Source organism: Pezoporus flaviventris, unplaced genomic scaffold (assembly GCF_033815535.1).
Source record: "Pezoporus flaviventris isolate CSIRO_AGI_PZ_B2104156 unplaced genomic scaffold, CSIRO_AGI_Pfla_v1 ptg000016l, whole genome shotgun sequence".
In the NCBI taxonomy this organism is placed as follows: domain Eukaryota; kingdom Metazoa; phylum Chordata; class Aves; order Psittaciformes; family Psittacidae; genus Pezoporus; species Pezoporus flaviventris.
In genome coordinates, this window is record NW_026892564.1 from 10,162,562 (window position 1) to 10,180,207 (window position 17,646).

General features: G+C 37.6%; 1 protein-coding gene across 15 annotated transcripts in view; it reads left to right on the plus strand.

Moving 5' to 3' along the window:
- The first annotated feature begins 1,179 nt into the window (after positions 1-1,179).
- Positions 1,180-17,646, plus strand: part of CAPS2 (calcyphosine 2) — a 32,714-nt gene continuing 16,247 nt past the window's right edge. For 4 of the 15 annotated variants that reach the window (XM_061454755.1, XM_061454757.1, XM_061454759.1 and 1 more), the window contains exons 1-8: positions 1,815-1,834; positions 3,097-3,203; positions 5,554-5,600; positions 6,886-6,931; positions 7,058-7,174; positions 10,220-10,393; positions 12,735-12,857; positions 16,412-16,479. In XM_061454755.1, coding sequence (XP_061310739.1) covers positions 3,126-3,203; positions 5,554-5,600; positions 6,886-6,931; positions 7,058-7,174; positions 10,220-10,393; positions 12,735-12,857; positions 16,412-16,479 — 653 coding nt within the window. In that variant the 5' untranslated portion in view covers positions 1,815-1,834; positions 3,097-3,125. Of the gene's footprint in view, positions 1,510-1,812; positions 1,835-3,096; positions 3,204-5,553; positions 5,601-6,885; positions 6,932-7,057; positions 7,175-9,130; positions 9,425-10,219; positions 10,394-12,734; positions 12,858-16,411; positions 16,480-17,646 lie in introns of those variants that run through there. The other 11 variants (XM_061454754.1, XM_061454760.1, XM_061454761.1 and 8 more) reach the window with 10 other exon arrangements.

The window sequence follows — 17,646 nt, forward strand, 5'->3', positions numbered from 1 at the left end:
TTTCTTAGAATAGCATTCTGAGAAACAGATGCATTGCTATTATCATTCCGTACCTGTGGGCTTTGGAGGTTCATTTTTCAGTTCATGATGCCAGCTTAATAGCTGCTTTTTTAAAACATTTACTTCCTTTGCCAGACTAATTTTTGTCCATACCTTTATTTTCCGCTTATTTTTTGTTCACTTAACATGTATGCCTATTTAGCTGCCACCCTTCAGTGACAGGAAGTACATTAGAGGTATGCCTGACAGCACAATACTGTTATATTTTCGGGTTTATAATTGCATAGCTTTTAAGTAGGCTAGTTGCAATGCCTCTTGCTATCTTTGTTCTTAAAGGAAAACAACATGGATTTGTTTTAATGTAGGAAATGCACCAAACCTGTTACTGTGCCACTCACTGAAACGGAATGAACTGCTCATTCAGGTGCAGGAGCATGGTACGTCATTGGTTTTACAAATGGATCACATGGGCTTTGAAGTAACAGTATCCAGAAATACATCATTAGCGTCAGTGTATTAGGCAACGTCTCACTTACTGCAAAACTAATTTGGGAAAACTGATTTACCAGAAAGCTAGGGTTTCTCCAGAGGTGATAGTTTTCCCCAGGACAGAATGGATACAATTGGACAGAATTATGCTGCTGCTACTGGAAGCCCTTGCCTATGAGGTCTCAAGCTACTTTGGGGTAATGGCTAGATTTCTGACCCAGGTCTGTAGCCGTTCACCGTGAGCCCTTTTGCTGCTAGTTTGAAATCTCTGCTTTCAGCTGTCTGGATCTGCGCAGCACACGGACCTGTGCAGCGCACAAGAGCTTAGTCTCCCTGGCGGGTGCGGGTGCTGCGGAGCTCTGCCGGCCGGGGCACGGCCGGTGTGCGCTGGAAGGATGCTGGGGCCGGGCATTTCCTCCGGAGGGGTCCTGTCAGCCAGCCTCGCCGCTCGGCTATGGCGGTGTTTTGCGACATTCGGGTGCTAAGCCCGGGCGGGACTGGCCCCTCCGCGCCGCGGTACCCGGCAGTGCCCCGCGGGCGGGGCTGCCGCAACGTGACAACAGGTCGCGGGGAGGGTGCGTGACGGGGCGCGGTTACCATGGAGACGCATGTGCGTGGGGCAGGCCATTCCCGTCCGCCATGCGTGGCCCAGCGGTGAGACCCCTCCGGGACCCGGCCGTGCTCCGCCAGCGCTGCGGGTCTCCCCTTCGTTCAGCCCCCATGCGCTCCTGGGAGAGTACATGGCTTCCCTATAGCTGGCTCGTACAGTGCTGTTTGTGGTAAAGCTACTTCAGCGCGTTAACCGTTTAGCGCAGCAACGCTCTCTGCCCCCTGTGCCTTCAGCGGGGAGGATACTGCCTCTCGCTGAGACCTGTGAGGTCCTGAGAAGTCGTCGGCTCCTGGTTTTAAGTGCCCTGACAGAGGGGGTTTGGATGGAAGGCCGGCAGGTTGGCCGTCTCTGATCCAAGTAGGCCCTTCGGCTTGCTAAAGGAAAGGATTCTTGGGAGGTAAACCTGCTCCGTAAGTAGAAACGTGGTCAGAAAATGTGGATGGTGACTTGAAAACAGAGTGTCTGGTTTCTAGGAATTAAATGATTTTTGGTTCAAAACTGGCTGGGTGGAAGGAGAAACCATCAGAGCAGGAGATGGCATATTGATAAAATGTTGCTTGGAGCTCTTGGAGGCCGGCTGTGCTCCAGGAGGGCCCTTACCTCCTCCTGAAAATACCTCAAAATGCACGGTGCAGCTGAGAGCCAGGCAGCAGCTGTCAGCCAAGAGTGAAAGAGGTTTGATGTTGTCAAGGGGTAACAAGTTAAGACTGCTGGTATGGGAAGTTATCAAGAAGGGTAAGGGAAAGAGGGAGTTAAACGATGCTGTGATAAACGCATAAATGTATTGGCTTTCGCAAGTCATAGGTGTGGTTATGTGGATATAACTGTACGAGTTTACAAGAACAGAAACAAAGCTCGATAAAGACACAAGATTAGACAAGTTAAAAAGGGCTAGAACTCTTGAGCAAAACGGAGTCACATAGCAAAAGAATTTGTAAAGGTAAAAGAGGGGCAGGGACTTGATATAAGAAAAGCTAGTGCCTGGAAAACATAGGGGTAAAGCACTTTTTTAGCTTAAGTTAGGTTGCAGAAAGAGAACAATGTTTATGTTGTAAGTCCGGAATTTAGTGGCCCCAGTAAACATGAGTTAATTGTTTCACACTAGTCTTCTAAAGTGTCTTTAACTTTAAAGAACAATGTTTGTGTTGTAAGTCTGTGGTGAGATAACAGGATTTAGTGGCCCCACTAAACATGAATGAATTATTTTACACCATCCTTCTACTTATCAGTTAGAGACACAGCCTCCCAAAATCTGCTAGTTTGGGATACTCCTTGCCTGCCCATCCTGCAATAAATTTTGCAGGAAGGTCACACTGTTTTAAATCTCTGCTAGTTATCAGAAGAATTACAGGTATGGCTGGTTTCAGCTAGTTGTGTGATTACTGGGGCGTCCAACTGTGCCAAAGGTGAAAAGTACACTGTGAGGAAGACTGCTTACTTCATCTTGAAGACCCCTACTTACAAGAGGAAGACTGCTTACTGCATCCTCAAGACCCCTGCCCCCAGTCACCAGAGAGCAGTGCGCAAGAGGAGGAGACTTATGATAATAAGTTCCTGGAGCTAGTTATAATATTCCCCGCCTATACACAGAAATTATGAATATGTATAAGACTAATGCAATAGTGAAAGTATATAAACCCGTAACAAATACTAATTAGTTGTGCCTCTGGCTACGGTCATGCGCCCAACGCTGTTGCTTTTGCTTTATTGGCTTTGTCCCTCAATAGAAACTTGTTAACTCATTTAGAGGAGTTCGTATTTCACAATGCAAAGATGTAAAACTGAACAGGAATCTGGTTAAGCATTAGTAAAGAAAGACTGAAGTTAAGAGGTGGTGAAAAAGGAAAGCCAGCAACATTTCACAGCTTGACAAACACTTCACCCAAATCATCGGTGACAGACCCGCTCCTTCTAATGCAATAATAGGATTTTTTTTTTTGCAGAAGTAATTATATAAAAAGTACATGATTTTCTCAGTAGCCTTTTCTGTTTTTCAGTTTATTCTGAAGTTGTTCATTGGCTTTGGATGGATTTGGAAGTTAAAGGAGTTGCTGCATCCCCTCAAAGGCAGGTTCAGCTGTCAACGAGGGGGAAGAAATATCAGGTGTGTTAACAGAAGGCTTGTGGTTGTTTTCCTTCTTTGACATCTTAACAAATATTTTAAACATACTTCAGAAGGTTCTTAGTTTGATGCTATAATGCATCCTGTGGAGAAGGAAGCTTTTAACGAAATTACTTTTGTCAAGAAATAGTTTATCATGACAGCTTCTCGAATGAAGGTGAGAATTGCTAATTAAAACAGCTGCCTTATAAAAACTGATATTCTGGGTACTTGACTGGGATGTGGAGAACTTGGAAACAAACTAATGCGTCCAATTTAGAGCAACAGACTTGATCCTGTACTGTGTGCTATCTCAGGCTGTTGGTGAAGTTGGCAACAGGTTCATCTGTTTTTATTTTACAAGACAGCGCTAAAGTAAAGCAACCCCCAAAACATAATTGCAAAAGGCATGGTTTCAGATTGATGTGTAAAATGAATCCCAGTGCTCTGTATTCAGTCTGAAGGGGAATTTTGTTTTCCAGGTATTCCTAATAGTCTATGTTTCGAAGTACATTTTAACCTCACAAGGTCACTATAGCAGAAGCTTTCGGTCTAACTTGAAAGCCTGAATGTGATCTTGGATTCTGAGGGCCACTGTTTTTATTTTAGCCAAGGTAAATATTAATATTGTTAGTTGATTTTTCTCACAGATAGTGTGTACCTTATGTCCATGAAGTTAATTGGTAATCTTCCTTCAGCCCCCAAGCACCCATTTAACTTCCTTATTTGTTGGGTGACCCCATTAGGAATTCTTGGAGTTTGACTGCCAAGTTGCCCTTTTCCTTTTATGTTTGTTCATGTTTGCTTTAGAATGAAAAAGGAGCTTTTGTAAATGATATCACATCAATGTTATAATGTTACCTCTTAACCAGTCTTTTAAGAATGAAATTCCTGTGAATGACAAGAACATTTTGAGGCATTTAGTATAGGTTGTAAAAGAAAAGGAATGTCCGTTTTTCTCTAATCTCCCATCCCTTTTGTCTTCTCTTTCTTGCCCCCCTCAGTTTCCAAATTTAGACTCCCTAGTCCATGGGATTCTTGTTAGCTTGCAAAAATAAATCACAGATAAAAATTAGGTAGAAACTGTGTGCTTGACCCTGTAAATTTGGACAGTCCAGGATGATTTTTGTTTGCTTTCTTCCTGATTTGATGACTTCTGGAAAAGGAATTACCTTAAGACTTTAACATCTAGAATGTGGTATGTTATTTATCTTATCACAGTTGAAATGGTACAAAAAATATATAGACTTGTGATTTAATCCATTGCTTTTAGTCTTGTGTTAGCTCTCTTAAGGGGTTTTTACATACTTGACCACAAGGTGGGGATATTTATTGTGCGAGACCTTACTGGGGAGGAACTACTGTTTTTAAATCCCCCTTTTTTTTGAAGACATTAGAGAGTACTGTTGCTGAACTGTGAACTTCTTTTTCAGGAGCGGGCTTACAAGGGTGTGTGGCAAGAAAGGAGTTACAGTTTTGTGGCTGTTCTCAAATCGTGAAAGGACTTAGGGAACCGCTGGAAACAGGATGCCTGCTCATTTCAGACTGTGATGCTGAGATCTCTGAGCTGAAGAGTGTGAAAATAAAGATAATGGCCCTGGTTCAGAATATGCCTGAACCACATATTTTTTTTTTTTTCAGACTGGGACGCCAGCTAGGGGAATTGTTACTGTGTCCTTATCCAAGTCAAACAGTCTTCCTTAGGGATTTGCTGTTGTCTTCTCTGCAGAAAGCTATAGTGGAGTAAATGGAGCTTTGGCTTGTCTTTTCTCTTGCCATATTGTTGCTCATTTCAGTTTGGAGGGCGATATGGTACACAGCCATGCAAAATAAACAGTGCGAATACAGAAGCTGCCTAGTCACCATCGTGTGCTGCCATACGAAACTGGGGTGATACACCAGACGTGAGGTCTTCTTTGGGGTCTGAGCTAGCTCCTTGGGAGCCAGCTGGCTGTTGGTATTATAGTTTTGGTGTAAAGGTTGGCTGAGGGGTTTCCTCCCAGCCAGCAAGGACAAAGTGAGGTAAAACCTCGTGAGTGATGATTGCACAAAGCCTCAGGAACATAGGTTATTTTAAATGCATTATTAATAGCTGCTGTGGATGATATCTGGATTCTTAATGGCTGGAAATCTTTCTGTCATGATGAATATTCAACCTTTTAGTCTCATGGTGCATAAGAATCAACTTTCGATGGAAAGTTTTTGTTTTGTCCTTTTGTTGGTAGCACCTCAGTTAAATATGTCAGATACTTTGAAGCACTGGTTTTAAATATTCCAGGGGAAATTGAAACAGAGAGCTATATATTTTAAACCTGATCCCCACAGGTATGTAGTTAATGTGGCTTTCTTTTAGGGCTGGAGACCAGATACACGGGCTACTCGTGGTCCTCGCCCACCAGAGTAAGTCTGCCTCTGTTTCTGATCAGTTTGTTTAATTCTGCGTTATTAACACAATGCATTTGCATTTGTATTGATATGCAACTTGGTGTTCCACGAAATTTGTCATCATAGGCTTGTTTTCTATGATTTATATTTAGAGTAGAATATTTGATGCATTATTTACATTGGAATAAAGTTGATTTACATTTCTTTGAGCTTTATAGTTGAGTTGTACTCGGAGCTTTCACATTTATACTTAGTCTTTCTTGAATATTCTAATGTAGTAGTCTGCAAAAGGAGAAAAACCTTGACCTTTTTTGCAGGTATTACAGTATAAATTACAGAGCACCTGTTATGAAGGGTTTTACAAGCAGTGGAAAATTTTGTACAGTGCTTATAAAATTTAAGTGACTTCTTCAGACTAGCAACATCTGCTACTCCAAGGACTATGTTTGACAGTTTAGTTTTTCCATTTACTAGAATGCCTTACAGCCAAAGTAACTTTTTACATTATTTTACAAGTATGTGTGACCATGACCTTGGATTGTTCATATTGAACATCAATTTCTGTGTACTCTCAGTCATTCTGTAAACAGAAAAGACTGGAAATTAAAGAGCTCTTTTATTCCAAGAAGTAATATTGTTACAGTAGGGTTGTTTGGAAATACTGGTGGTAAAATTAAAGAAAAAAAAAAGTATGCATGGTACTACAGGGTATACCTGGAGTAAAGGCAGAAGGCACAGAGATGCTTTGGTGAGTTGGGGATGTTTTGATTACTTTAAGAATACAATACTGAAGTATAGTTGGCTTCCATTGTGTTAATCTCTTACAAAAAGTTCAGAAGGTTTTCATCCCAAGGATCTATTGCTCCTCTGCTGCCTCTGTTGACTGATTATAGAGGGATGTTGACACAGGCCTGCTGTGGAAGACAAGATTTATGGTCCTGTTGAATCAATAAGGAATCCCTGATTTATGATCTTGTTGCAGCAGCTCCTGTTGGGGAGTGAAGAGAAGCCAAGGTGGCCATGCTGGGAGTGAAGAAAGGCTTTGTAGGGGCCCTTTTTGGCTGCCAGGGTACTCTGAAACTGGTAAAGAGGAAAAGCTCAGTGGCGAGTTCTGGTGCTGAAGCAAGAGGGGCTAATAGGAATTTGCTGAGTATGCCATCTCTAGTTGTAGTGAAACTGTTCATAGCTGTGAAATTTTTTTAGAAGGAGCTACTAACAGTAACTAGAAGGTAGTTTGCTTTTACTGTAATTGAAAAATAAGAGAATGTATTGCTATTAAAATAGTTTTAACTTCCTGCAGGGTGCCATGCCTAGATCTAGGGAGGCTGAGAGATTCTGATGAAGAGGTAATTATGAATTACTTCTGTCTTGAATACTTTTTAGAATTTGTGTGTTGTGGGAGTTTATAAAAATAGCACTCTGAATATAAAACAATTATGATTGCTTGTCTTTTTTGTTTTCTGTAATTTTAGGATGGGGACTCTTACGTACCATACAGTGGAAGTTATCTTCATGCATGCCCTCTGGATTCATCTTCAGATTGGAGAATATTACAAAAGCCATATACACAGCATTATCAGGCTCAACAGGTCATTCTGTCACTACAAATATCTTTAAAATATCATAGCATGGTTTGGGTTGGAAGGGACCTTAAAGATCATTTAGTTTCAACCCACCTGCCATGGGCAGGGTCTCTTGCCACTGGACCAGGCTGCTCAGAGCCCCTATAACAGTAATTTAGAAAAATATGCTTAGCTTTCTTACTCAAGTTGTCTTTTTTTTTTTTTCCTTATGGCTAAACTTGTATCTCCAAGTGCTATTGGTCCAAAATATTTTTGGAAAAGTACTTTTTACTGAGAAGCTTCTAGAATTTTTTAAAAATTCCATTTTATTATGTAACTTAGCTCTTCTTTGTTGGTTGATATGCTCATCCTTTTCACTGTGCTCATATTTGAAGAGATATATTAATAGTCACGTTTATGAACAGTTTGTCAAAGCAACTGAAAAATGTAATACTTTTGAGGTAGCATGTAGCTTTGGTTTGTCTTTCTAAACAAAGTGAAACTTACAAAAATAATAAAGTTAAGATGGATAGTAGTGAGTAAGTGTATGATTGAAGACAAAACCCAAGTTTACAAACAGTAAGTATTATTCCTATGGAAGAATAGTTACTTTTGGTGAAATGAAACTTTTGGAGTTACAGACAGCCATTTCTTAATGGCTTTTTCTGAAGTCTCATCTTTAAAACAGAACTATGATGTTAACTTTGGCATTATAGCCAATCTGTTGCATCATTTTTATTGTTAAAATTTCTTGTTCACATATCAGCATATTTTTCCCCTGGATGACTAAGAAACTTAATCACCGCTAATCTTAGGTGCTTTATAAGGGAAATCAGTAGTTCATATGCTAACACTCTGGTTTATAGTTCAGTACAGCTCTGAGAGGGACTCTTCATCAGGGACTATAGCTATAGAACAAGGGGTAATGGGTTTAAAGTTAAACAGGGGAAGTTCAGGTTAGATATAAGGAAGAAGATCTTTACTGTGAGGGTGATGAGATACTGGAAGGGGTTACCCAAAGAAATGGTAAATTCTTCATCCCTGGAAGCGTTCAAGGCCAGGCTGGACAGATCCTTGGGTGACATGGGTCTAAGGTGAGGCATCCCTGCCCATGGCAGGGGTGTTGGAACTAGATGATCTTAGGGTCCTTTACAACCCTAACTATTCTGTGATTCTATACGTATAAATACCTTACATAATCATGGTAAAAATCTTACTACTAGCTGTATGTTTTTATTTGGTTAGCATGCAGGATATACCTGAACTTAACAATGTTATCTCCTTTTGGGAGAATTGGAAAACACTGTTAAAAAAATCTGTTATTTCAAAAATATTTAATGTACATAAGCCTAAGAAATCCTGTAATAAGTGTGTTTAAAACAGAATTGTAGCTAGAGGGAAAAACAATTATTAATTAATTTGTACATAACCTATGCCCCTTGAAACGATTAATATAGCAACAAGGCAGTATTCCAAACTGGCTCAAGCTCAAGGTGAATCTGCCAAGGTCATAATTCTATATGTTTCCCTGTATAGCCAAGTGGTTTTTCAATATTAAAAAAATAAGAATGGTATTTACATAAAAACTAAATTGGTTAAGTATGGGGTTTTGTTTGTTTGATTTGGTTTTTGTGTTTTTTTTTTTCTTTTTGTTTTCTTTTTAAATAATGGACAAAGATATCCTCAGAATATCTCAGAATATCTTTGTGCTCAACATAGGTATTTATACATGTCATAAGGTGTTTCTGAAAACATGTAATTAGGGATAGGTTAATTTCCTCTGTACTGCATTGCAGACGTGCAGTGGAGACATGCTTGAGTTGCTATCCTCTTTTTAGGTCTGTATGCCTGTAATTTCACTGCCTGCTTTACCTTTTTTTTTTTTTTTTTTAATACAAAGTTCATATGTATAATTCTGTCTGCCTTCAGGAAGGGTAATGAAAGGTTGGTATGGCTTTGTCTGTTTCTTAGGCTCTTTCTCCCTTTCTTCTCTGCTTTATCTCTTCTTGCTTCCTTTCTGCTTCGTTATGCCTTAAATAGTGAAATGCTGAATATGCAGGAATGTGTCTTCTGTTCACTTACCCTCTTTTGCTCTTCTTCACTCTCTCATTTTGCCTGACTTCCCTCTTTATTTTTTGTGGAGAAGATTTTCAAGTAGTCCTAAGATATTTTAACACATCCCTCTGAGTGGCCTTTCTTTCTGCATTGCTTGCTTCTGGGGCCCTGATGAGCATTCCTTTAGCAAGATATATTCCAGCTTCTTCAATAACAGACTATGTAAGTAAATCTTCCCAAAATAGGTCACTTTTTGAAGAATAATTTAGGCATACTCTTACCATTCAGGAATTAACCAGTGAAGGGATGTGGATCCTCTTTTGAAAGAGAAAGCTGCCTTTTCAAGAACACAAATCTGAGGTTTTGCGAAATGGTTTTCTAGAACAGGACTGTTATACTGTTGTTGCAAGATGAGATGCTAGGTAAGACCATCTTAGTTTTGTTAGCGTTGAGGAATATGTTAGTTATCTAGGGAGAGAAAGAATAATGGAGTCTTGGCCTTCTGTCATTGCTGCTGTTCCTACTGATCCAGCCTCCCTTGTGTAGAGCACCGAAGTGGACATAAAGTTAGGAAGGTACTTAGCCTTGTCAGCTCATGATGTCCTAGGGGAGGAATTCCGAGTACTAACACTCATCTGCCATCCAAGAATTAGAACTTCAGATTGAAAAAATCCATCAGCCCATTTTCAGCCTTAAAAAATCAAATGTCAGAATTCCCATTTTTGTAGTCTGTAACATTATATTGTAGGACAGGACCACTGAATCTTTGCTTCTCTCTTTAAATGTGATATAAACCCATTTAGGTGTGTCCTTTCTAGATTAAAAATGGCAGAATATGAAGAACTTTATGAAAATTAAGCCTGAATATGGAGTCCCATTTCCATTTTTTATTTATATGAAGCAGAGTGTCAAGAAGTTTCAGAAGTTATACTGGATGGGAATCATTATAATGCTGTTCTTATTCAATAGATAAACCAGAGGCTTTTATTATTGATTATTATTTTTTTTTCACTTTAGCATTCTGTTTTGGAGCAGAAGACAATACCAGAAAATCTGCTATCCACAACAGACAGATATAAACTGAAGTATCAGCAGTATGAAGCAGATATGAAGGAAGAATATAAGCAGTATTCTCAGAGAACTGCAGAAAAGAAAAATTACCTCCTCCAGTGTCCAGAAGCTTCAATAAAGGTAGCTGGCAAAGAAGCAATTTAATTTTTAAATAGCAAATGTACATTGGTATTTCATTACAGTGTTTAGAGAGGTTTGCATGTGTGCATGATTAATTTCTTCCGTGTTTTTATTGTAAAGAAATAAAAAATATAATTTCAGCATCTAATGTTGAGTAGGAAATAAAATATAGGAAGGTTGTTTCAGTTGTTCCAGAGTGAGAAACTGAGGTGCTCTGATAATCTAAGTATGCGTGTATTCTCTGTTAAGAAATGTAACATTTGCCCTCAGTGTATCTCTAGCCTGAGCATGAAGATTAGCATGATTGATAGGAAAGAGTTTGCCATCTAAGAAGATGAAAGACAGCAGGAAGATCTTGACAAAATGTTATTTCCAAATATAGAAATGCATTTAAGCTTTTTTATTTTTTTAAATGTAGAAGTATATTAATTATTATTCTATTCAATTATGACTGAATATGGAACTTAAAAAAGAACTGAAAGATGTAGTCTGTAACTTAGAGAACTACTGACTGAAAATGGAAAGGAATATGGGGTTAAAATAAAGATATTATCTGTACTTTTTGCTTTGGCACTGTGAAAAATCCAGCACAGTTGGACTGCAAGCTGTATTAATTCTGCTAGGTTTCTTTTGTGTTTTTAAGTTAAAACTAAGATGCAAACAAGGGAAGATCAGTGGCAAGAAACTGGAAAACAAAGGGATGAAAAAAATCCCAACTTTCTTCTTGTTTTGGAAAACAGAATGGGAAAGGGTGATTGGAGAGAGCAGGATATTGTAGGTATAAGGAAAGAGGAAAGATAAGAAACACTTGTGAGCGCTGGCTGAATGCTGTTCAGCGCTGAGGGTAGATGACCATTTTAAGAATCTTAACGAAAAGTTAAATACGTAAATGTTGAAGGAACATATTGTGCTTGTTGCTTTTCAGAGAAAAGGGTTGTGAGGAATAGCAAGTTTACTGATTTTTATTTGCTTAATGTTCAGTAGAATGAAAAGGAAAGGTCTTGTGTAAGACAAAGATTGTTTCAGGTATTGTTGTTAATGTTTTGCATGTATTGTTGATTCATAGTTTTAAAGGAGCCTTCTCCTCTTATAGTCATGCTTCTAGTGTTCAAATAAAAGCAAGTACCTATAAGTAAACATTCTGTGAGTAAACGAGTCAAATGGAAAAAGAAGTTCTGCTTTTTCTTTTCTTTTTTTGTGTTTGGTGGCAGCTAAAATTGACGGTTCTGGGGATTTGTTGTAGTATTACCTTTTTGATTAATAATTCAATTCCTCCGTACCAGTCTGACACTGTCCCATTGTCTATTTTCTAAGGAGTGACTGCTTTATGTTATGTACTACAAACCCATCAAAAGGATATGTACAGGAGTGGCCAAATTAATCTGAAACTGAAGAAATAGGTGGCAAGTGTTTAATGTGAGAGAAAAAGCAGGACTGCTTATTCTGATGATTTTGGGTTCCAGAAAAATACTAGAAACCATTAGTGTCATTTTTTAATGACAGACTTTATTGTAATGTCTATCACAGTGATTTTCTGAGTTAGATGTTAGCACTACCTGATTAAATTAATAAATCAAAATCTCTTTACATTTCAAGGTAATTACTATTTTATCTGATTAGTGGAACTTGTAATAGCTTCTTTTCAGAGAAGAAAAGTTGCTCTTAGAGGAGCATAGCTAACAAAACCTACTGGTGTGAGTTCTTTCCTGTGTTCCCTTCTTTCTGACTTCAGTAAACAGTCTCATGTGCCAGTTTTCTTAACAATCCTCCATGTAGGAGAGATTTTCATAATCCCCTCAGACTGATTTACAAGTCTGTTAGACTCAGTTCAGCTTTGGCTTTTCCCTGTCTAGACTGTATTTAATTTTTTTGTTGGTCAGAAAGCAGCATCTTTGCAATGGTGAACTTTGATCTATATGCATGATGGCAAATCATAGAACCAGTCAGTTTCTTTTGGCTCTTGAACAGAACAGAGTGGATGAGCTCTCGCCTTCCTCAGGGAGGTGTTAACAGTCTACCTTCTCTGACTTGCTGCGGATTTTTCACAAGGTTTGTACAAACACAGTATTATTGAGATCTTTATTATTTCAGTATGGTTGATAGTTGGTAAGTATTCAAAAGGTATAAGGAAAGACTAGAAAGCAAGATTTATGAGTTCAGTTTCTGTAGAAAGCTAGACATTAAAAAAACCTTTTTCTAATTGGCAAGAAGTAGACGGAAAGAAAGAAAATCAACTTTTAAATAAAAAAAACCTTTTAAATAAGTTGTTGAGGAAAATGTGTGTGGATTTTTCTTACATTTAACTAAATTCGATGTATGAGAAGCTTGTATTTTTGTGTAGGGTACACAGCTTAAAGACGGACATAATGATGATCTTACAGCTCTTGATGAGAAAGCTCTCCTGCAACAGTGCTATACAAGCAAGCCCTATAAGATGCTGCACAGTATACGGAAATCCGAAGCTGTAAGTGTTTTGGCTGGTATTATGCTGGTACTGTCTAGATTTCTAGAATGACTTCCCAGATGTTCAACTGAAGTTAGGCCCTTGGTGATTTGGTCTTAGTATATAATTTCACCCACTGAAATCGTGGTAGTTTAAACATTTGCTTCAATGGGAGCTGAACTGAGCAGTCCAGTGAGCAATTTTTTTGATCTTACCTGCAATGCTTGTATTTTATGCAATTATACACTTATATACACTTATATACACTTATATACACTTATATACACTTATATACACTTATATAATGTATATAAATAAGAATGCAAATTATGAATAAAAAAATATACATACGACTAAGATTAACTGTGAGTTGAGTGAACCTAAGTAGTGCTACATTTCCTCTGGTGTGTAGCTTGTACCTCAGCCTGTATTCCATGATCTGTGGATTCCATCAGCTCTTACTCTGACTCGTTTCTAGAGTAAACGGGATGTTTTCCCTCATTAACTCCTGAAATGGAGTATGCGATGAGAACTGGCTTTTAAAGCTATATGGGCTCTGCTGATGATGTTAGACTGGGTCAGCCACAGGTTTGGATGGAAACTGCAAGGATGGAGTTTCTGCAATATCTCTAGGCAACATCTTCCTGTGATACAATATTTTGCTTATGAAGAAGTTCTTCCTTTTTATTATCCATATAAGCCTCCCAAGGCTCAGTGTGTAACCTTTGCTCTCTGTTACACTGCCAGTGTCAGAAAACATTTGCTTCTGTGTTCATTGTAGCTTCCCTTTGGTTGTAGATGTTTTTTCAGAATGCCTCATAGCTGCTGCTTCTACAAACTAAACAAACCCAAGCTCCCTTAGCCTGTCCTTTCAGTTGCTTTGGCTCTGATCCTCTTGTCAGATCCTTTCCAGGTTCTTCTCATTCTTATTGATCTTGGGAAGGAGGGAGCCCTGAAAACTGGAACCAAGTATGGCTTCACTTGCCCATGTAGAAGGGATTTAAAAATTAAATAGGCATACCCAATATATTTCTTTAATTTCTTATGTAGACATGTTTTTCACTTTTTTTTAGGACTGGACAATAGGAGTCTCCCCTATTTAAGGCTAAGCTTTGAATTTTGAATAATTTATAATGATGAAGAACCTTGAGATTTGATATTGCATGGTTCAGTATTTGAATGTGCAGTGATGGCTTTTATAACTGGTTTTTGACGGTATAGTTGAACACAGCATTCTAACTTTCTCATGGAATACTAAGCCATGAGAAATTATATGAGATTGTAAAAGTAAATAATAATTCTTATTTATTCTGTTTGCTCATCACTATGCACTGCATTTTGAATCATTGCAAGCATTTATTTGGCATATTGAATTACTGAGTTCACTGTTCATTTTCATGGTAAACAAAAAATCTTTTCAGAAAGCACTTTCATGAAGAACTTGAGGAACCTCATGTTTGTTACTTTTAGAATAAATTTAAAAATTGAGACTATAAGGTGAAGATAATTGAAAAAATTCTGAAGTATCATTAGGGTAACTACTTAATGTTAAATCAAATAAGCAGAAAACACTGAGAAAGGGAGCAGTGCAGGACCGCAACAGGTGCTTTAAAAGGAAGCCAGCAGGTATCTGAGCAATGTGTCACTGGGACCTTTAGAAGACCTTTTGTTACTGATTAGCATTCATGGTTGCGCAGGCTGTCTGACTCTTTCTAGGAGCTTCTCTTAGGTTTTCTCAGGTTCAAGCTTCTGCTAGTGATAGGAGTAATGGAGAAAGTCAGAAGCAGTAACAGCATATGTATTAATTCCATTGGGTGTATGTTGCCTCAGTCGTTGGCATTTGATTTTAAGGTGCTTTAAAAATTTGCCTAAGAATACACAATGTTAACATTTCCTTTTACTGTAATCATTGCAGAAAACTTTAATGTTGAAGATCTCTTAAGTTTTCTGTAGTTTGGGATGAAAGTTCCCTTTATTCAAGACAGATTATAGTAAATGTGTCAATGCCAATAGATGCTATATATAATAAAAGTAGGTTTTGGGGGAAGAAGATTGGTTTTCTCTGAATTGTATTTTGTGAACAAGAGTTACTACTTTTTAACCGGAAAGAGCTGCTGCAAGTTCAATGTTTACCTCAGCAATATTGTAAATTGACAGTAGAGCTTTTGTCTAAGAGCTGAATGGAAGATGTTCCATGGACGAGTACATCTAGTGACCTAGAATTCAACTGAAAATCAAGGTGTAAGGTTTCTTTATTTTTAAATGCAGGTTTCTTTCAGCATGCTAGCATGTTTGGCTCTCTAAGCCAGAGTCCATGGAATATGTTATGTTTTAACAAACGTTGCTCTGTATTATTATTGCATCCTCCTTTACATAATGCTTTTTAAAACAACTGTTATGACAGTTAATGGGCAAAGATTAACTCAGGATGTAAGAACCCTGTAGTTCTGATAGGTACAAAAGTTAAATGTGAAAGCAAACTAAAAAGCCTCCTGTCTCTTACAATTCAGAAATCTTTTAAGGCTTAAAATCAGTTTGGAATAAACACCAGCTGGTCTGGTGTTTATTTGAGGGGTTTGGTTTGGCTTTTTGTTTGTTTCTTTGGGTAGTGCCAAACAATATTTACTTGAAGGTTATGAATTGTGCCCAAGACATCTCTGTAGAGTTAGGGATTATCCCGTGCAGTTACTTCGTATCTTGGAACCAACTTTCAGTCTTCTTCAGCCATGAAAAGGCTTGATCTATCTAGAATTTGGTTGGCACACAAGAATTATGTGGAAAAAAATAACAGATCAGGAAAATATCATAATTTTTTATATTCAGAATACCTACAGAGTTGTCAAAAAGGTTGCATAAACCCCAACAATATCTCTGTATTCTCATATTATATATATATATTTTTTTTTTTAAAGAGGCAAATTTAAGTGCAGTGAAAAGGTTCAGAAATCTGGAAGATAAAATGAAGAGAGATGCTGGGGCCTGCTGGTTTCCAGTGGTCTCCATGCAGTCCTGGAGCTGCGCTTTGGTTTCTCTTTCTGTGAAACAAATTATGATCAACACATGAGCACTTTATAGTGAATGACAAAAAGTTATGGTTCAGTGTTACTCTAACAAAAATAATAATATCATGTTAAATCCCTTTCCTGTCAGGATTGGCCTGTTTCAGCAGAAAATTATTGTGGCATGCAGCAAATAAAAACTGGGCCTTGAGACTAAATTTTAAAAGAATTTTTTGACTAAGTATTGCTCGAGGTAAAGTTTTATTCTCTGAGTTGGAAACTGTATCAAACATGAAACCTGGAACAGTGCAAGTTTCCTTATGCTCTGTTATACTTACAGAATTCATTTCTGTTTGTCAACAGAAATACTAGAATTCTTGTATTTAGTGATAACTAAGTATGACAATTTGAGCATGTAGCAGATATTATTGTCTAGTTGTTATGCAAATAAAACTTAAAAATATGGGGAAAAAGATTAATTGTGATACTGGGTAAAATTGTGATGTCTGAATTCTATCTTAAAGGGTAATTCACTATTTGAATTGTCATTTGCTCTCAGTCAGTTTTTCATTGCAGGAGGATGTTGCTGCAGAAAGGAGAAAACAGGCTGTGATAGAACAAGTGATGGTGGACCAGTTATCTAGGTAAGTGAATTTATAATATAATGTTTCAGTTTTCCCTACAGAAGAATTTGCATCTGTGTGGATTTTCTTGCTTAAGAGCTGTTTTGATCATCTTGTTCAAAGTCTTACGCACTCTATGTAGTGTTGTTATCTGCAAAAATTCTGTAAGTGAAAGGTCTTTTTAACTAAAATATCAGTGTAAAGTGCTATGTATAAAAATATCAGTTTAAAGTGCTAAGTGTAAGTTCATTTTTTTCTGAGAATAGTTTTTAATTTCATACCTGAATCTAATTTAAGGGCTTTACAATAGCACTAGTTCTCAGAAATAACCCTCTTGCACCCCTGCAAAATATATAGATGCCTGCTGTTAAAAATTACACTTCTTCAGTATTTATTGCCTTCTCTAAAAATCTTACCTTTATTAATATTCCTTTATTAATATTGACGCAACATCACTGAAGCATAAAGGAGTATTACAGCAATGTTGAGCAGGTGGGGAAAAAAGGCACAATGACGAATCAAGTTCATCAGGGTTGTGTAGGAAGACGCTCTTCATTGCTATCCCTCTAGCTCCAATAAAACATTTGCTTCCATGCATAAAGATCCCTTTATATGTTAAGGAGAAAAAAAAGTGACTTAGAAGTAAAGATGAGTATAGTAAAAACATCTTTTTTTATTATTATCTTTATGATTATTATTATTCCCATAAACTTCTCATTTTTAAGCATGCTTTAGCAATTCAGGGTTTTATCCAAGTTGTCTGTTTACAGCAATATAGGATGGTGCAGGATAGTTTAAATCAATTTCATGTTACCTTACCCTTGATAAAAATTATCTGTGGGTAGGTCTACAGTATGTTGCATCATGTGCTTATTTACAATCTCTCTAGTCATCTGTACTGATGTTAATTGTTAAGATCAGATCTTAAGACTTCAAGGTTGAAATATTGTTGCACTTCACCATTTTATTTTTTCATTATCATTTCAACTGCAGTTTAAATGGCCTATACTGTTTAAAAGTCTGTTAATGTTTTTTTACACTATTTAAAAACTGAGATTTGAAGAAAACTGCCTAAAGAAACAAGATTGTCATGAAACACAACATTAAATTCCAAGTGACAATGTAGCAGGATTTAAAATATGGAAATGTTCAGTGCAGAAGTCCCCAACTTTCAAAGAAATGCTTGTC